The sequence below is a fragment of the Melanostigma gelatinosum genome, assembly GCF_949748355.1.
Source record: "Melanostigma gelatinosum genome assembly, chromosome: 5".
Lineage (NCBI taxonomy): Eukaryota > Metazoa > Chordata > Actinopteri > Perciformes > Zoarcidae > Melanostigma > Melanostigma gelatinosum.
Genome location: NC_136638.1, coordinates 11,574,112 through 11,592,910, shown reverse-complemented (window position 1 = coordinate 11,592,910; position 18,799 = coordinate 11,574,112). Strand labels below are relative to the sequence as shown.

The window sequence follows — 18,799 nt, the reverse complement described above, 5'->3', positions numbered from 1 at the left end:
GTCCAGCTGTAAAAGCTATGCGAGTCACAAAAGCTTGTGTCAAGAAATGAAGCACATCAGTGCACATCTTGTCAGCAAAATGTTGAATTATTTCAGAAACGGTTGAGTGACATCTGGTGTGATTGAGTTGAAGTTGATGATTGTACGGTTGCCCTGGCACCCAACAGGAGTCTCCGTATGTGATGCTGAAGAAGAACCACGAGCAGCTTGTGGGAAATGACAAGTACGAGGGCTACATAGTCGAGCTGGCCGCAGAGATAGCCAAACATGTGAGCTACCAGTACAAACTGAAGGTTGTCTCAGACGGTAAATATGGAGCCAGAGATGCAGATACCAAGATGTGGAACGGCATGGTGGGAGAACTGGTGTACGGGGTGAGTGGACAAAACCTTTTGTTGTACATTTCGACATGCACCCGTTGTGTGTCTGCCATACAAGGTGCAACCTACCCATTAGAGCCAAACTAATGCTCATTCTCACACACACACACACACTTAGGAAGCAATTTGTGGTTCATTGTCTTTCTCTACATTACAACATGCCCTCTGGAGGAGACTGGGATCGGACCGCTGATCTTCCAATTAGTGGACAATCAGCTCTACCTCCTGAGTTACAGCAGGCAGCTATTAATCACCATTTAAAGCTGAAAAATAGATATAGACTACTGAAACATGCCAAAACCAATACATTCATGAACAGTCATTCCAGCTTTATTTTAGTAGTCTGCCTCCATCTTTTTGCATTATCTAAAGAGAGAACATGTCTCCCAGTCGAAACACTGAAAAAAACAACGTTTTACCTTGTTTTTCAGTCGATGTCCATCGCTTTACAATGCCACATGCTGTATCAGCCATAGATGTCTTGAATAATTCAGCTTCTGTTTGTTCGATGGCCCCCAGTTAAAGGGAGGTGGTGGTGGGGTTCAGACAGTTCATAAAACCTAGTTTAGTTAAAAAAAAAGATGAAATAAAATAGAGAGAGATAAAAAGTAGACCTACAGTGTGAATATATATTTCATCAATAATGGTAATAATGGTTTCATCAATAATATGAAATTTGCTTTGAAGGCACAAATATTACATTGTCGATGAATTTTAAGGTTCGAAAATAATCAATTCAACGTCACTTCTGGTATAAACCACGGCCACTTCTGGTCCTCTACCCGAATAAAGAGACAGATTTAGTTGGTTGAACAGACAATGACATCTCAATACACCTCTATTAGCATGCTAATATTTGCAAATTAGCACCAGAGAGAAAATATCGCTGAGGCCCACTGAACGAACGCCGTTCCTAAAGCTATGCTGTAGTGGAGGCACAACAGGTGTTTTGATAAAGACAATCCTGTGCTTTTCCCATTCACAAACACACATTGTAGAACATAAAAGACAGATTAATGCTGCTTAATAACTGCCTCTGTGTGCCCCCCCCCCCCCTTCCAGAAAGCAGATGTGGCTGTGGCTCCTCTGACCATCACCCTAGTTCGTGAAGAAGTGATCGACTTCTCAAAGCCCTTTATGTCCCTGGGCATCTCCATTATGATCAAGAAACCCACCAAATCCAAGCCCGGCGTGTTTTCATTCCTGGACCCGCTGGCTTACGAGATCTGGATGTGCATCGTGTTCGCCTACATTGGCGTCAGCGTCGTCCTGTTCCTCGTCAGTCGATTCAGCCCGTATGAGTGGCACGCCGAGGACTACGAGGAGGGAGGCGAGCCGCAGACTCCCACCCAAGCGTCGGCCTCCAATGGGGTGCAACAGGGCCAGACGCAGACGCAACAGAACACCAACCAGCAGAGTCTTGAGCAGAGCAATGAGTTTGGCATTTTCAACTCCCTTTGGTTCTCGCTGGGGGCCTTCATGCAGCAGGGCTGCGACATCTCACCACGGTAAGAAACTCAGGGCCGCACATTGTGATGCGTTGCCTCCACGGCGCTTTGAGTCCCTGCTTTTGTTTAGAGACACCAAGCGCCACCTACGTACAATACATTTCTCTCTGCCACGCCAACGCTGTGACGCACTCTGTTGCTTTATCTTCAACTCAGTTGGGCTTTGTTTATTGAGATTTTGTTCTTCTGCCAGTCACTTGTCGTACAGAGCGGTGGTAAAAGTTTGATGAAGAGCAGCAGAGGGAGTTTATGATCAGGTCATGTTGTGCTTTCGTTCTCCTGTTCCCAGATACTTCCTGTAGTGCCGTAAACATGAACTTCTAGGACAATACAAACTTCAAAATGTCTTCTCCGTCAGTCTAGCGTATCGATCAGTCAAACTGTGGGTGAAGGTACGTGTTAGACCCTTTAGAGGTTGTTATTAAGGATCCCAGTGTGAGTATTGAGTGGTATGTGTCGGCTTCCACTCAAGTGCTCTCATGAGCTACGGTACGAAACCATTCTCAAAAGGTCACCAATTAAAAATCTCATTAAGTGTCTGAAATTAGAGACACTGAGGTCGACTCTCTGAGCTTTCCAGAGGGACCAGCAGGAGGAGATGAGATAATGTCAGCGTCATCGCTGGTGGCTCTGAACCAGCAGAGACAGGTTAGGTCACGGATAGACACAGAGCTTCTTGTCTCTTTAAACTTTAAACTACATCCATTATGTATAGGTGCAATGTGGTGGTGCACGTATGCATAATACATCTGTACCGTGGGGAATTGAATTCTGTGTGTGTGTGTGGGGGGCTGATGCTGTTGCTTTGGAAAAAAATAGTAAGCGGGCTTGGATGATCTGCTTTTCTGAGATATCTGTCTCTAGGATTTCTGTCTCTGCCAAGAACCAATGGAGGCAAATGGAATTTGTTTTTGTGGTGCTGACAAGATTGAAAATTATTGTTAATAATTCAGTAGCCACGTCTGTATCCAGAAACAATGTGCAGTTACCCTGAATAATCGTAACAACACAGACACGTTTTATCTGTTCGAAAGAAATAGTCTTTCTGAAGAAAGTTTAAAAAGTAGTTCCAATGAAAACTCTTCACAGTAACAGCTTCTCTGTGTCATTTTTCAACGTTGCGAGCGCCACATGTGAAGTGTCGTTCGCCTCTATTTTTATCCGGGAAGAACTCCGAGATGGATATCTGGAAGCCTGAGCAAGTAAAATCAGAAATATCTGCATGGTTAGACACCATTAGAGGAAGGTTTTCTTGTATTTTGAGTGTCCCTTTCTCTGCATCTTCCAAGCTGATCAGTGACCGACAACCGTGAGATGTGTTGTGTCGCGGGGCGCCCTGCTCTGACTGTGATTTATTCAAGTAGAGAGGCGTTACTGAGAAATAGCTGCAGTGCTCAGTCGACCCTCTCTGATTGAGCGGCTGAAGGTTAAAGAAATTACGGCAATGTGTAACGGTCCATTCTCATCTTGACTGCCATCTCGTGACATTTACAAAATGTGTTTCCACGTGGCTCTTACCTTCCGCAAATATCAAAAGGGAAGAAAATATCCGCACCTCCGGGCCTTGTGAGCTGCAGGTGCTCAGCAGTACATGCTGTAGGTACCCGGGTCCCTACTCACACGGGCCCTCACCTGACATTTACCCATTTTCTGCCCGGAGACTCCGCTGTTGCTCCGTGCAGGATGCAGCCCATTGTCTGAGCGTTCTTTTCTCACAGCCAGAAAATGCATCTTCAATAACTATTGATTTCCTTGTGCGCCCCAGAGAGAGAGAGAGAGAGAGAGAGAGAGAGAGAGAGAGAGAGAGAGAGAGAGAGAGAGAGAGAGAGAGAATGAGAGAGAGAGAGAAATTGTCCGTTCCCTGTGGTCTCTTCTCGTGTTCTCTTCTCGTGTGTATTTGTGTGTATCACTCTGTATGTGTGCTTGACCAGAAATGGGCTCACGCATATTTGCACAGCATTTGCATTTATTTTGCTTGGGGGGGGAGCAAGCTCTATTGATTCAAGACGTTTTACTGATTGTTCACGAGGACAAAACTGATTGTTTCTTTGCTTTGCAGCCGTTCTGCCGATGCCGCCTTTGACTGCAAATTTACCCGATGTGAGACATATTGTATGTCATCTCCGCCTGTAAAACAAAAAAACTGAAACCACACTGTTGGCCTGAAGTTCCATTTACCTACTGATGAAGAGAGAAGGGACATAGTAGCAGCAATACAATTGTTGCGTTGGGTTTTGTTTGCCTGGTTGCTGGAACAATTCTGTGCTTTTGTATGTTCTCTTTGAAATAGGTTTCAGGTAGAACAGATTTCCCTTTGTGTCATCAGGGAGGGTGACAGCTTTAGGGACTCCAAGGACTTGAATCAAATGTCTTCCGTTCCTTACAGTGTCCTTCCAAGGTGACTCTGACTGTCCCTTTTCCGTGTCTTTGGAGTCAGTATGGCAGCATTAAAAAAAGAAAGAAGAAAAAAAAAGCCTTCACAATGTGCAGCAGTCCACGGTGTCTGGTGGGGGTCTTGAAAAACCAACACAGTGGATGTTTCACCCCACTGAATGCTGCCCTGAAGGAAACATCTTCCCCTTGAATATTTGGGTGACCTAGTTGCTCTAGTTAGCGCAGCCCGTATTCACACGCGTGTGTGCGTGTTGATGTGTCTCTTGAAGCGTTATGAGCTGGATTTAAAAGGACATGTAATGCTGTTGCGTGTGTTTTGTCAGATCAAAGCAATGGTACTTGTAACCCTCACATATTCTGTTGTCGGGGTTTCACATGAACTCGGGGTACCATTGAATTGTGGCTATTGGGATTTGAGAGTTTTTCTATATCTAGAGAGGCTTTTGTGAGAACATATTTCTTCTTGTATGCATGTGAGCGTGTGCTCATTTCTTTAGATTCAATTTTAGCCTTAACTCATTTCACCTTTGTTTGTGCAATCCATTTCCAAGTTAGTAATTAGCTGTATCATTATGGTATCAGGTGTGTTTTAATAAAGCCTAGTTCCATGTATCTGTTGGTTGTTTCTTTTTCTTTCCTTTATTGGATTGTTATTTTACTGTAAACTCAAAGAAAGAAACACAAAACAATAAATAGGATTGTATTACAGTAACAATAGATTCTTAGAAAAGAAGAAGTATCTTGTGGAAGAAGTATTCAGAATATTAAGTAAAAGCAGCCACTCAATAAAAAATCAAGTCCTGCATCCAAAATTGTACCTTGGTAGAAGTACAGAAGTATTAGCAAATAATCTACTTGGGTATCCAAAGTACATGTACTCACAATGCAGAATTATAGATTATTATAACATGATTTATGATTGATTAATGTGTAAGCAGTAGGGTTGGGTATCGTTTGGGTTTTTTCCGATACCAGTGCTAAAACGATACTTTTAAAACGATACCGGTGCCTAAACGGTGCCTGAACCGATACTTCCTTCTTCAAATTGAACAATATATTAACTGTGAAAGTATACTATAAATATAAATAAATACAAAACACTTGGCTTCAAACTACAGCTTCAAACTTTTGAACTTCAAACTATGAACAATATATTAACTGTTTAAAGTATACTATAAATATAAATAAATACAAAACACTTGGCTTCAAACTACAGCTTCAAACTTTTGAACTTCAAACTATGAACAATATATTAACTGTTAACAGTTTACAGTACACTTAAATAAATATAAATAAATACAAAACACACACACACACTCTGTACACACACTACAGCTTCAAACTTCAGCAATTATTTTGCAGAAATATGAGCATATTTGCCTTCTCTTGCAAAATAAGACCTCTCCTGACTTATTTTATTTTATTTAACCAGTTGGTGGCGCCAATGAGCCAATTCGTCGTTACTCAAAGAAGAAGAAGAAGAAAGTAGCCTGCCAGCCGTTTGACAGATCTCGTTCTTGTTTTTTGTTTTTTTTAATAAATCATGGCCGACGCTTCGTCAGAATGATGGAGGGGTTTGTTTCTAAGCGTGCACGGCTCGTCCGGTTGTACTAATATTATGAGTGAGGAGCGGAGGACCGATGCTATCGTTAGCATCGGTCCTAGGACGAGCTAACCTAGGACGAAGTCATCAGAGTAGTGTAAAAAAAGTATTTTAATCGGCTCAGGCACCGAAAGGAAGCACCGAAATCTGCGTTGCATTTCGGTCCGGTAGATACCGGTCGTATAGGAACCGTATACCGGCACCGGTTTTCGGTACCCAACCCTAGTAAGCAGTAGCTGGTCACGTTAGTTGTGTTGATGAAAAGTATCAGCTTTCTCATAAATGTATTTGAGTATAAAGAACAATATTTCTAACTGAAACCTGGCATAAACCAGGGGACTACTCCGTGCTTAATGAAGCATGCCCCCCTGGCTATAACTACATGGAGAAAGCCCGCAGCTCTGGTCGTGGTGGTGGACGAGCCATCATGCACCGGTCTCCTCTGCCAATGCCTGATCTTTCCTCGATGGAATGCCTGGCCTTCAAATGCAAACCTCCATACTCCATGACAGTGCTTCTCATATACCGTCCTCCGAAACCAAACCCATCTTTTATAGAGATAAGTGATCTGCTTACCTCACTCTGCACTATGTCAACTAACATTGTCATTGTTGGTGATTTAAATTTCCATGTCGACAACCCCTCCTGTCAAATTGCAGCAGATTTTCTGAGTATGCTTGAGTGTCTTGGCCTGCAGCAGCATGTTGAGGTTCCCACTCACACCAAGGGACACACTCTGGATCTGGTTATCACTGACTCTGCTTCCATCAGTAACCTGCAGGTTTATGATCTCGGTGTGTCCGACCACAAGGTGGTCTCAATGGCCTTGACTTTTGTGCTGCCTACTATTAGACCTAAACGACAAATGTCTTTCCGGAACTGGAAAAACATTGACTCAGCCACAATGACCACGGATCTCCAGCTCATCACCTGCCCAGCCTCTGCATCAATGGATGAATTAGTGGAACACTATAATACATCCCTGAGCAGTGTTTTTGATCTCCATGCCCCTGTCAAGTCACGTGAGGTAATTTTCTCACGCTCCGCTCCATGGTTCACACATGAGCTGCGGAAAATAAAAACAGCTGGGCGTGTTCTGGAATGACGCTGCAGACACTCTGGGCTCACTGTCCACAAACAGGCTTTCCGTGAGCATCAAAGGGCCTACTCCAAATCCCTTAAAGATGCTCGCTCACAGTACTATTCCAGCTTAATCAATAAAAACCCTGGCAACTCTAAACAGCTTTTTTCAACCATAAACCATCTCCTGAAACCACAACCATCCTCTTCAACTGAGGCTACAGAGGCGCAATGCAACAGCTTCATTGACTCTTTCAGATCCAAGGTAAACAACATTCGCTCTCTGATGTCCAGCTCTCCATCTATGCTTCCCTCTGATACCAACACCTTATCTGCGAGTGTGCTGTCTCCTCTACATCTTGCTGAGGTTCAGGAGAGCCATGTTGAGGAAATCCTCAGAAAAATGAAACCCTGTACCTGTACCCTGGACCCCATTCCTACTGCTCTGCTCAAATCACATATCCCCACTCTCAGTTCTTTGATCACCAAAGTTGTTAACCTTTCCCTTCAGTCTGGCTGTGTCCCACCTGCACTCAAGGTTGCTGTCATCCGACCCCTTCTCAAGAAGTCCACCCTGGACCCGGAGGTTCGAGCCAACTACAGGCCTATCTCCAACCTCGCCTTCCTGTCCAAAGTGTTAGAGAAGGTAGTTGCTTCTCAACTTCAGGACCACCTCAAACACAACAACTTGTTTGAAAAATTTCAGTCAGGATTTCGTTCAGCCCACAGCACTGAAACAGCTTTGCTCAGAGTGACGAATGACCTGCTGATGACAGCCGATGCAGGATCACCCTCACTCCTCATCCTGCTGGACCTGACTGCTGCATTTGACACAGTGGATCACACTATCCTCCTACAGCGCCTCCATACCACCATTGGACTATCAGACTTTGCACTCAAGTGGTTTCAGTCCTACCTTTCAGGCAGAACTGAATATGTGTCACTGGGAAGATACAAGTCCAGACTGCTCCCTGTCTCCTGTGGTGTTCCGCAAGGGTCGGTCCTCGGCCCCATCCTCTTCATTATTTACATGCTCCCCCTCGGTCGTGTCATCAGCAGACATAGGATGTCTTTCCACTGTTATGCTGATGATATACAGCTCTACATCAAAACTGCCCCAAGCCCCTCTGCAGCCATGTCATGTCTCACCTCCTGTCTTGGGGAGATAAAGGCGTGGATGAGCAACAACCTTCTCCAGTTAAACAGTAGCAAAACCAAAGCCCTCCTTGTTGGCACTCCACACCAGGTTCAGTCATCCTCCATAACTCATCTCACCTTCGACGGTCAGGTCATCCCCCTCGCCTCCACAGTCACTAATCTGGGAGTTAGGTTTGACCCACACCTGTCCTTTAATGACCATATAAAACACCTGTGCAAAACCTCGTTTTATCATCTCAAAAACATCTCCAAACTCCGCCCCACTTTAACCCTGTCAGATGCAGAGAAGCTCGTCCACGCCTTTATATCCTCAAGACTGGACTATTGCAACGCACTATTCACTGGGATCACTGCCAAGAACATCCAGAAGCTGCAATACATCCAAAACAGCGCTGCCAGGATGCTGATGAGAGTCCGGAAGTATGAGCACATAACACCCATTCTGCACTCCCTACACTGGCTCCCTGTCTCATTCCGGATTGACTACAAAGTCCTACTACTCACACATAAATGCATAAATGGACATGCACCTCCCTACCTACAAGACCTCATCACTCCCCAAATCTCCACCCGCACCCTCAGATCATTAAACAGCTCGCTCCTCCGGGTCCCCAGCACCAAGCTCCGCACCATGGGCGACCGGGCCTTTGGCTCGGCAGCTCCACGCCTATGGAACAGTCTCCATGACCACCTAAGGGCAACACAGACACTGGTCTCTTTTAAGACTGGCCTAAAAACCTTTTTATTCAGGGAAGCCTTTCTGACCTAAGTCACTGTCAGTTATTTCTTTTGTGTTTCTGTTCATTCACTGGTTTTTATTTTATTATAGTTTTTTTATGTTTTAACTATGCTTTTTACTATGTTTTTACTATGTACTGGCTCTGTGGCACTCTGAGATTTAAAAAAAAAAATGAAAAGTGCGTTACAAATAAAATACATTATTGTTATTATTATTTCCCTCTGAAATGTAATGAGGTAGAAGTATAAACTCAAGTAAAAGTATCTCAAACTTCAGTCTTTGGATAAACAGTTACTTTTCTGTGAAAGCCCAACGTGTATCTGTTCGTTGATGCTGATGCTGACCGGGTAGGATAGGTAGCATCTGTAGACTATGTTAAACTAAACAATAGGTGAGGTGACTTTCTGTGTCTGCGTGCTGTGTTCATTAACAGCAGCAGCTGGTTAGCTGGTTGTTGTGGTTCCAGCTAATAGGAGCTAGCTGGCTAAATTTGCTAGCACTTGTCGAGCATCCTGAGAGGCTGCGGGAACGTGATTGGCTAAAAGATGACAAAAAAATCTAAAATTGAATAATTACCGAAGACATTATTGGTCCATTTAGATATTTATACTCATTCATCATGTGATTATTAATTTCATATCTATTTCCTTTCTTCATGAACACTTTGTGCTTCAATACCTTTTACCACTGATCATTTATTATTGTGGTATTGGAATAAAATATTGATCAACAAAAACGTGAAAAATACATTCTGCCTGCTCTGAATCTGCTGACATTTCTGAGCAGGTGCTTGTAAACCTTGCCGTCACTGAGCCTCTGTCACTGATAGCTGAGAACAGAATGTACTGCGGGTGCATTCAGCTCGGAGGTAGGCAGCTCAAAGGGCCTCACTCCTAACGCTTAATTTAATCAGAGACAAAAGGCCAAGGAACAACACTGACGATCCACTCTGTCCTGGATTAATCCGCAGGCGTGTTTAATTTCCCTGTCTGCCTGTGTGTGTGTGTGTGTGTGTGTGTGTGTGCGTGTGTGTGTGTGTGTGTGTGTGTGAGCTAGTTCTATTAAAAGCAAGCACTTATTGCATTTTCTTTGTCTGCTGCTGCTTCACAGTATCTGCTTGGACCGGTCTGAAGGTATCTCAAGGTTCCTTGGCAGCTCTGTGTGTGCGTGTGTGTGTGCGTGTGCTCATTTAATGTGTGTGTCTGTGTGTGCATGCTTGTAGGCATGGATTCCACATTGATGAGACGCATTAATGTGTACAGTAAGTGTGTGTGTATTAGCCCCCCCCCCCCCCCTTGCTCCCCCTGCTATTTATTCTCTGTGAGACCTTGTTTACTGTGCTCTTTCTAAATGTCAGCACTGTCAGTCAGGCCCTCCCATAAGCCCCAGTCCGTGCTGCCGGGCCCTCCTTTTGTTTATCTCTGCCGACAGGTGGACTCTGAGAGTGATTCCCCCCCCCCACCCACCCCTTCTATCACCCCTTTCCAGTCTTCCTTTCCTCTCGTCTGCTCTGCTTTCCATCCTCTATCTGCCTCTTCCAGTGGTTAAGAATTGATCATGGGTGGCATGTTCCCTCTCACCCCATGGGAGATTTAAGAGAGTGATTTTATCTTTATCTTATTTTATTAAGGGCAGCGTGTGCTTTTGTTTGGCTGTAGGCAGCCATCGTTTCATGCAAATGTTTTTCCAAACTCTGAAAACAGTTGAAAAGTACACTGGTGGAATGCTTCCACCGTGAAGCCGCTGCAGGACAAAAGGTGGCGTAAATCCAGGTGTGGTAAACATTGCAAGTGAGGAATTTACTTTCATGCAGCACCAACAAATCCAAGGCAAATGAGAAAAGAGCCTCCTTTGTGTGTAAGCAGCAGTATAGACGTTCATCAGGACCTGTATCGTACTCCACCCTGTGGATTTCCAACTCATCTCTCCAGCTTTCATGTATGACGCTTGCTGGGTGAGAGCTGTTGGCAGGAGGAGAACTTGACTAAAAGGGCTGTTCCTCTCGTGGATGTGTTTTGAGATGTCTCTGTCTGTGTGTGTGTGTGTGTGTGTGTGTATGTGTCTGATGGCCCCGTGAAGCAGCCTCCTCTCCTCAGCGCCTGTGTTGCTCTCGTTACACGATTGTAGACTGAAATAAATCAGCTCTGTCACTCACACCCCTGCCTGCCACAACAGCAATTTCTCACAATCATTCAATAACGGATCGAGTACACGGTGTGTTGTAACCCGGAGAGGGTCACACATGGTGACGCTTGTTGTTTATTGTTTGTCAACATTGGCTTCTTCAACGGTTCCTGCTTGCTGCTGTAATCGTTGATAATTATGATAATTGAACTTTATAAAGAAAACATCAGAATGTTCACGGTGGGAGCGTATCTCTGTCTCAACCAAGTTTCCAATCCTCTTCAACTTGATATTCATCGTGCGCCCAAAGGGCATGGAAAATCCAAAAACAAAGTTGACTTGTAAGACACTGCTGGTATTATTTTAATCCATTTTATTTTTGCACATCTCTCTTGTTGACGCCGTACGTGTTTTTGTGTTTATTTCAGGATGCTCACCTTGTTGCACAGCAACGTTTCTCTTCCTTTTACATCGCACACTGTACTTTACATACCTCTGTACATCACCATCCCTGCATCTGTACTGCAGCCAAACCCGGCTTTACAAAGTTATTTAGAATGTCATCAATGTCGTGTTGTCTGGTTTGCTGTGTGATCAAATGTAAGCGGCTGTTCAGTTGCTCACCAAGCCCTCAGGGAGGCGCCAAGACATTTTTGTTGTGATCAAGGGAATTATTGATCTTGTTGTACAATCTATCACTTTGCGTTTTTGTCATTATTGCACCGTGTTACAAGCCAGGCAGTTACATAACTGTAGTGTTAGTGAGTTGCTGTCAAAGCAGTTGGGGGGAAGACTTGATAGGAGGGGATGATTTATTCATAAAGAGACGGTTCAGCTTAGTTCACAGCATCGCTTATGTTTTATTTATCTGGAGATTGCATGCGTGCTCGCCAGCAGAAACTAGTGACACACACACTTAGTACAACCCCAGAGGATCTCACTGGGGTATCACAGTTTGTACACAGACAAAGACACCGCCATGCCCTCAGAGGCGCACACTCCGTCACATCTGCATTAAAAAACACGGTCACACAGAGGCACACATGTGTTTCCAGCGGCAGAGAAGGTGTTTGCTGTAATCAACCTGTGTCCGCGTATGAACGTCTTCCCCTGCAACCATGAATTATACACCAGGCCTGAGAGGCCACATGGGAGATCTGCCTGGACCAACGTAAACATTGCCAATAGTCTGCTGTGATGCTTGGAGGCTTATCAGTCAGCTCTGTGTTTACCCTGTGAATTGCAAGGAGCCCTAACGAGAGCTTTCACTCCGCCAGAGCAATTCCATCCCACTATAGGGGTGGTTGCCCTTATAGAGAGAAAGACGGGCAGAGGGAGGCAGGAGGAGGGAGATGACTAAAGTCTCCCTCAGCTCAGCGCTACTGTTTGGAGTGCAGAGTGTGCTGCCATGGCAACCGTAAAGAGACACAGATTTTGTCTTCTTTTTGTCAGAGCGCTGCAGCTTCAAGTGGTCCGTGAAACCGCAGTTGCGGGCACATGCATGTCATCTCTTTGTGTTAATATACATACAAATGAAATGCGTTGTGAGTCCTTTTGACACGCGTGTTGATGGTATTGATTTGCAGTGAACAGTTGTGATGCTTCTGTGTTTGGAGTCCTGTTTTATGGCTGGAGTGACTAAGAGGCTGCGCGTGGGCGCATTGGAGCGAGCTGCTCGCACAGCTCTGACTTATCTCAGTTTACATGAGACTGAGACGGCATCCATGATATCACTCAGCGACCGCGTGTCCAGCCGTGGATACGGTGATTACAGCCATATCTCAATCGTATCGATTCCTCTTGCATCGACGCTCGAAGCGGCGTGGGGGCTAAACCGTCGTGTTTTCTTTCATGCACCACCCCTCAAGCGAGCCGCTCTGTATGTTGCGATGCAGCACTTAACTCTGTTGCTTCTTAATCGGAACAAAGATGCATTTAACAATTACATAGCATTTGAATGATAATGCCTTTTGTCAAATTTTTCCATTGCGTACTTGAATGTGAATAATCACCAGCTTTTGGTGAGGTTGCTGCAGGCTAGCAACAACATTATCATAATATTCTCCTTTTAACTCAATGGCATGGTAATTCTGACCTTCAGAGAGAGGGGGGGGGGGGGGGGGAGAGAGAGACGTTTTAATAAATCTTTTTTTTTTTTTCTCCCTGCTTAAAGCTTGCATGTTGGTTTGGCCTTGAAGATGAAAGCCCTCTGAAAATATACAATCTGACAATCGCGCGGCTATCAAAACAAGAGCAACCAAGCAAACAAAAATCAGAAGTAAACCGACTACTTTGCAGCAACACCGGCCATACCACATTATCATCCCCTGAGAGCATCATTTAGCAATATCCAGACAGAGAGAGGCCGCATTTAGTGGTGGAAAGACAGTGTAAGCGTCAGATAACTGTATTTTCCAAAAGTGTCTTGTTGTCTGGGGCCCGGCGTGCACTAAAAGCGTTGTGTGTTGCACATCAAACCAATTTGGCGTGTCTGCTCAGAGCTTAGTTCAAGCGGAGGACCAGAATTGCCCTTTTGCGTGTGGTTTCAAGAACCGCGGTGACCTATATGGCAGCAGAGTTGCACAAAAAGGTAATCTCGTTCATCAATACTTTATTGTGGTTAATTATCCAGACATGCCCACATTATTATGCATGTTTTTATCGGGCTGTTTTTTTTCGCTGAGGAGGCTCTGGGGAATCGAGAGCTGAATACAACTTTTATCAACTCATAACATTTACAAGCAGCTCAGGCATAGTTGAGGAAATGGTAATTAACAGAAGCCCTGCGATACATGTCAGCAAATTGAAAGGTATGTTGAACTATTAGCATGCAGCTGAGATGTATGGGCAAAATTAGAGCACAATAACTCGTGTTTTTGATGATACACATCAGCTCCAAATCACGTGCGGTGTGCAGAAAACAAATCATGAGACATGTTGCAGTAATTTCTTCAGACATGATGAAGCAGCAGACCTAACATTCTCTCTCAACAAAAACAAATTACGTAATCCTAATGGTTTGCCTCAATTATGAAATGATCACAGCCTTCACAGATTCACAAAGAATGCATAGCGGCTGCCGATAGCACCGTGAACTTCAAGGTCCGATTCACAAAAGATAGCACAGACCATATTTTGCAGCTGAGTGCAATTTCCCCATTTTCTTTTGTATCTGATTACAATTACCTACAGTATGTGGCAAAGTATAAATGTTGCCTTTGTGCCTATAACTCAGCATGCAGAACAATGGCAGAGAGGACACAGCATGACTCCCAGCGAATCTAAAAATGGATCAAAGAGCTGGAGCGTTGATGGAGTTGAGGGGGGACCGATGAATAAGCTCTAAGCTACCACACTAGCTAGGCTACGGCTAACAAGCTAGTCTGTTGCTAGCGGGCTAACGTTAAACCTGTGGACTTGTTGCTCCTGGTTGCCGGTTGGTTCGAGTGCTAACATTTTCTCCTCTTGCTTTTCATCTCACGTCCAGAGTCCACAGTCAATTGTAGCTCCGGTGTCCTTTGCGTCTCTTTTTTTCTTGGAGGTTTCAAATTTGTTGACACTTTTGATGATTAGCTACAGTTAAAAAGGGGTATTTTTCAATCAGATAGCACTTTCAAAAACACATCCCAACCTATGGGATGTTGCTTAGATTCATGAATGGATGTTACATGTTCCATCATAGACATGTGGGAGCTCTCAACACTGGACCCGTACACACATTCACTGGCCTTGTTCCAGCCACTCGCTTCTTTTGAGGCTTACGCATCATATGTTTTTCTGAAAACAAGGATTAACGTTGCTGAGTCCTTTCGGTAAAGATGACATTTTCTTCCTCTTGCCTTGTATCCTGTTCCTCCATCAGGTGCCCCAGACACCTGAAGGAAAGGTCAGGGAAATGGGTCATTTCTCCTGTTTCAACTTCCTTTTCTTTGAAGATTAAGGTATCTTTGTAGGAGCAGGTTGTATTTTTTATTTATTTTTCCTTTTTGATTCAGAATCTCTGTCACTTTTTCAGCTACACCATTTTATGTTTTTTTTTTATATATTTTCAGAACTTCCTAGTGAGGTTAAGTTAGCTAAAAACATGACGCTCATATTTCTGGTGTCCATCCTGTGTAAATATTTTCACAATTACAGGATGGTCATAAGCTTAAAAAATAATGTTGTCCAGAATCACCAAGTGTGATTTTCCAGATGATCATCTTCAAAGGAAGCAGGCAGTCCTTTGTAACAATTTATTCTTTTATTCATTATTTTGTAATCCAGCACATATGGTTTGAAAGGAAGGATACTAAAATAAGACCTTACCAGCCATGGCTTGTCTTTCCTCGAACAGATCAACCAATTTGATGTAGGAGCGCTCAACATGCCTTATTTATTGCAGAGAAAAACAGAGAAAACCAACTTTTCTTTTTTTTGGAGATGCTTGTAATCGGGGGATGCGGCATATTCACAATGCATATGAAAAAGCTGAGGGGCCCTGGACATCGTCAAAGACCTGCGTGAACCATATGAACTTAATGAAAGAAGAATTGACTGTAAGACAATGCCGGTATAGAGGCCCGGAAAGGCAGATTTTTAGTTCAGTCAAAGCTACTTTTTAGAACATTTTTACAATTGTCTGCACGTACTATGAAGCATTTAGTAGCCAGTTAGCCGACTGCGACAGTCCCACTCAGGCAGCGACGCTGAGTCAGTCACATTGCTGATGGAACCATAAGAGATTTTGTCTCTGCTGGTTTAATCTTCTATCTTATCGCCACGTGGTACATCAGCATACATTTAACCATTGCTGGCGGATACTATATGGCATTTAGTGACAATTTACTGACAGAGTGGGAGAGATCGTGGGAAAGGGGTGTGGTTGAAATTGAACCGGAATCAGGGAGTTAAGGTGCGTTCCACCCTCTGTGGGGTTCTTTTTGTCTTGAAACCCTTTTTTGAATTCGCTCCTCGCCGTGCACACATCTTCTAAAGATGACTCTGATGAATGGTGGGTAGCCCTTGACTTTTTGACTCACTATTCTTATTGTGAAGATATAACTGATATGCCCAGCAATACAGAATAACAACATTTACTTCGACACTTGTTTATTTGGATTAACCGCCAGAGAAGGTCTTTGTGTGAGGGCACATAAAGATACACGCACTCTCACTTTGTCTGCTGTGATCTTGGTGTGTTGATTAGTGGAGGCTCTCTGATGTGGTCTTGATATAAATAACGCTCCAGTTTCAATTATTTTTTTATTCATATCTCAGGCATCATTCTCGCATCGTTTATCACACGTGAGCTGTGGTTGCTAAGGGCATTTCCTGCCACAGCAGCGGCCAATTAGTCAGCACATACGCACGAACCCATGAGATGCTGAATGCACTGCGTCTACAGTAAAGCCAAAATGAAGAAGATTCAGGTGGCATTTAATGATGCTTTTAGAATCTTGCTCAAGCTTCCAAGATGGACAAGTGCAAGTCATATGTTTGTGAGTCGTAATGTTCCCACCTTCCATGCTGTGTTGAGGAACTTTATTTACAAATTTAAATGTCGGTTAAATGACTCAGGAAATGGAATTATAAAAGCCTTAACTGATCCAACACAAAGTGACACAAGATATACTTCTTGTTTCTGGAAACACTGGAACAAATGTCTGTGTTTTTAACAACGAGTGACTTTTTTTTAACTGCAATGATTACACTTGGTGTCCTCATATTGTATTGTACATATTTTTGTTGTATTTGTTTGTTGTTGTTGTTTTGTTTTTTGATACTATATGGACTCATGAATCTGAAATAAAAGTTGATTATGTATCTATATGTGTGTGTGTGCGTGTGTGTGTGTATGCCTATCTGTATTTCTGCGTCTATGGATGCTTTTCTTTGTGCTTGCAGGCTCCACTTTGCCAGCCTGTCACTCTCATTCTGTCTTTTCTATCTCGTCCATCCAGTCGAGATATCGGGGGTGGCTGTGCCCAGTCGTTAAGAACGCACAGCTGTCTGGCTAATTTTTAAGAAGAAGAAAAAAAAAAAGAGCAGTGTAGCAGAAAACTCCTTTTCCGTTCCTGATTTGTCTTAGAATCACGTTATAATTAGAGACCATTTTCTTTCTCATTTAAACCTCTGTAATTCCTAATCCATTGTAATGTGGCCATTTTACACTTGCTAAAGTCGTTAGTCATTGCTAATTACCATATCGAATAGAGGAGGCCAGCCGGGGGAATTCTAATGAGAGAGTTTAGTGCTTCTCAAGCAGTTGTGGGTGGAGATCATATAGCAGAGGATGAAGATCCGGATCTGACATGCTGTAGTAGAGCGAGATGGTCCAATTAGTTTTGCCGGCCATCGTAGCAAATGAAGGAGATGTGGTCTCTCTTATTATGTGAGCTCATGAGCATGCAGTACTCATAGTGGCAGTAATACTGTTCTTACACAACATGCACACGCACTCTTTGCTAGGGTTGGATTTGGATTCCAAGTAGGGGGAAAAAACCTGGAATAATTAAAGCTGCTGTAATAAGCATTTAACTACTGATCAAATGATGTGTGGCCGTGAAAGCGCTCACACGCTCTGACAGCCCAACAGATAATAATCTCCTGACTCTGCAGTTTCCCTCAGCTCGACACTGCTTCATCGTCTGTCAGCTCATTCTTTTGTACTGTTTTAATTCAGTCTCATGAACCCCATTTCCACACCTGTTTTCTTCCATGGCACTAATTTCAATGATTCACTGTTTCACTGTATACGCCCCCTCATATTGTGAAAATCTCACTCATTCTACTCAGAGAACAGGGGTTACATAAGTAACTTTAAGTTTTCAGCAAACCATACTTCACTACTTTCCCAGCACCAAACCTCACTATCAACGTATTTTTCTTAATCCATTACTTTTTGATGAATCATTCAGAGCCAATAGTGAAGTCTTTTCATGTTTTTATGAGGTGCATACGCGGCGTTTTTGCATTCCTGTGTACATCACTGCTGTGGAGCCATAGTGCTGGGGCTGCTTCCATTACCGTTCCTTTTATTCGTAGTGCAATAAAAAGAGCCGAGTGAATAATTGATTAATCATTGCCTTAACAAGACTATGAAATTACAGTGCTTGGAAAGATTTGCCTTACTTTTAATAAGACAGCTTCGTTAATGTTTTACCCTGGCACCAAGGTTGGCTGCTGTGCAATAATGTATGAGGAGGACGCTCAGAGGAAGCGAGTTCAAAAGGAGACAAACAGAGACAAACAGGTCTGTGTTTGCCAGTCGCTCTGCTCTGCTAGGGAGGACTGCTGCAGGAGAGCCAACACACACACACACACACACACACACATCTCTTTTTCTCTCAGTCACACAGTAAGTGACCTGGTTGTTCTCAATCACAATCTGAACTCACACATTGTCTTCAGGAAGAAAGTGAATGCATGTTTGTGTGTGTGTGTGTGTGTGTGTGTGTTTGTCTGCAAGCATACTTGAATGCATCAGTGTCAGTGCCAAAGTGTAGGCCATTGTTCAAAGGAGGAGACAGACAGGGAGCACAGTGGACACGTCGGCTGGATGGAGGGGAAAGGAGAAAAGAAAGGAGATGAAGAGAGGAGAAGACAGCGAGGGAATGAAAGAAAAGAAAAGGACGATTGAAGGAGAAGGATTAGACAGCGGTTTACTGCCATCTCTGGAGGCCAGCAGCAGTCAAAGCTAAAGAGTTTCTCAGCCTCTGGTGGTACTATATCAGTTCACTTTCCATCTCTGCCATTTCTCTCTCTCTCTCTTTTTCCCTCTTCTCTCTCTCTCTCTTACTCTCTCTCACTCTCTCTCACTTGTGTTGCTGTT

The 18,799-nt window shown here is 43.7% G+C and overlaps 1 protein-coding gene across 1 annotated transcript in view; it reads left to right on the top strand.

Annotated features, from left to right (window-relative positions):
• The window catches only part of gria1a (glutamate receptor, ionotropic, AMPA 1a), a 49,532-nt gene that overhangs the window by 15,590 nt on the left and 15,143 nt on the right, over positions 1 to 18,799 (top strand). The window contains exons 8-9 of the mRNA XM_079268338.1: positions 168 to 374; positions 1,443 to 1,888. Of these exons, the coding sequence (XP_079124464.1) occupies positions 168 to 374; positions 1,443 to 1,888 (653 nt within the window). The remainder of the gene's footprint in view (positions 1 to 167; positions 375 to 1,442; positions 1,889 to 18,799) is intronic.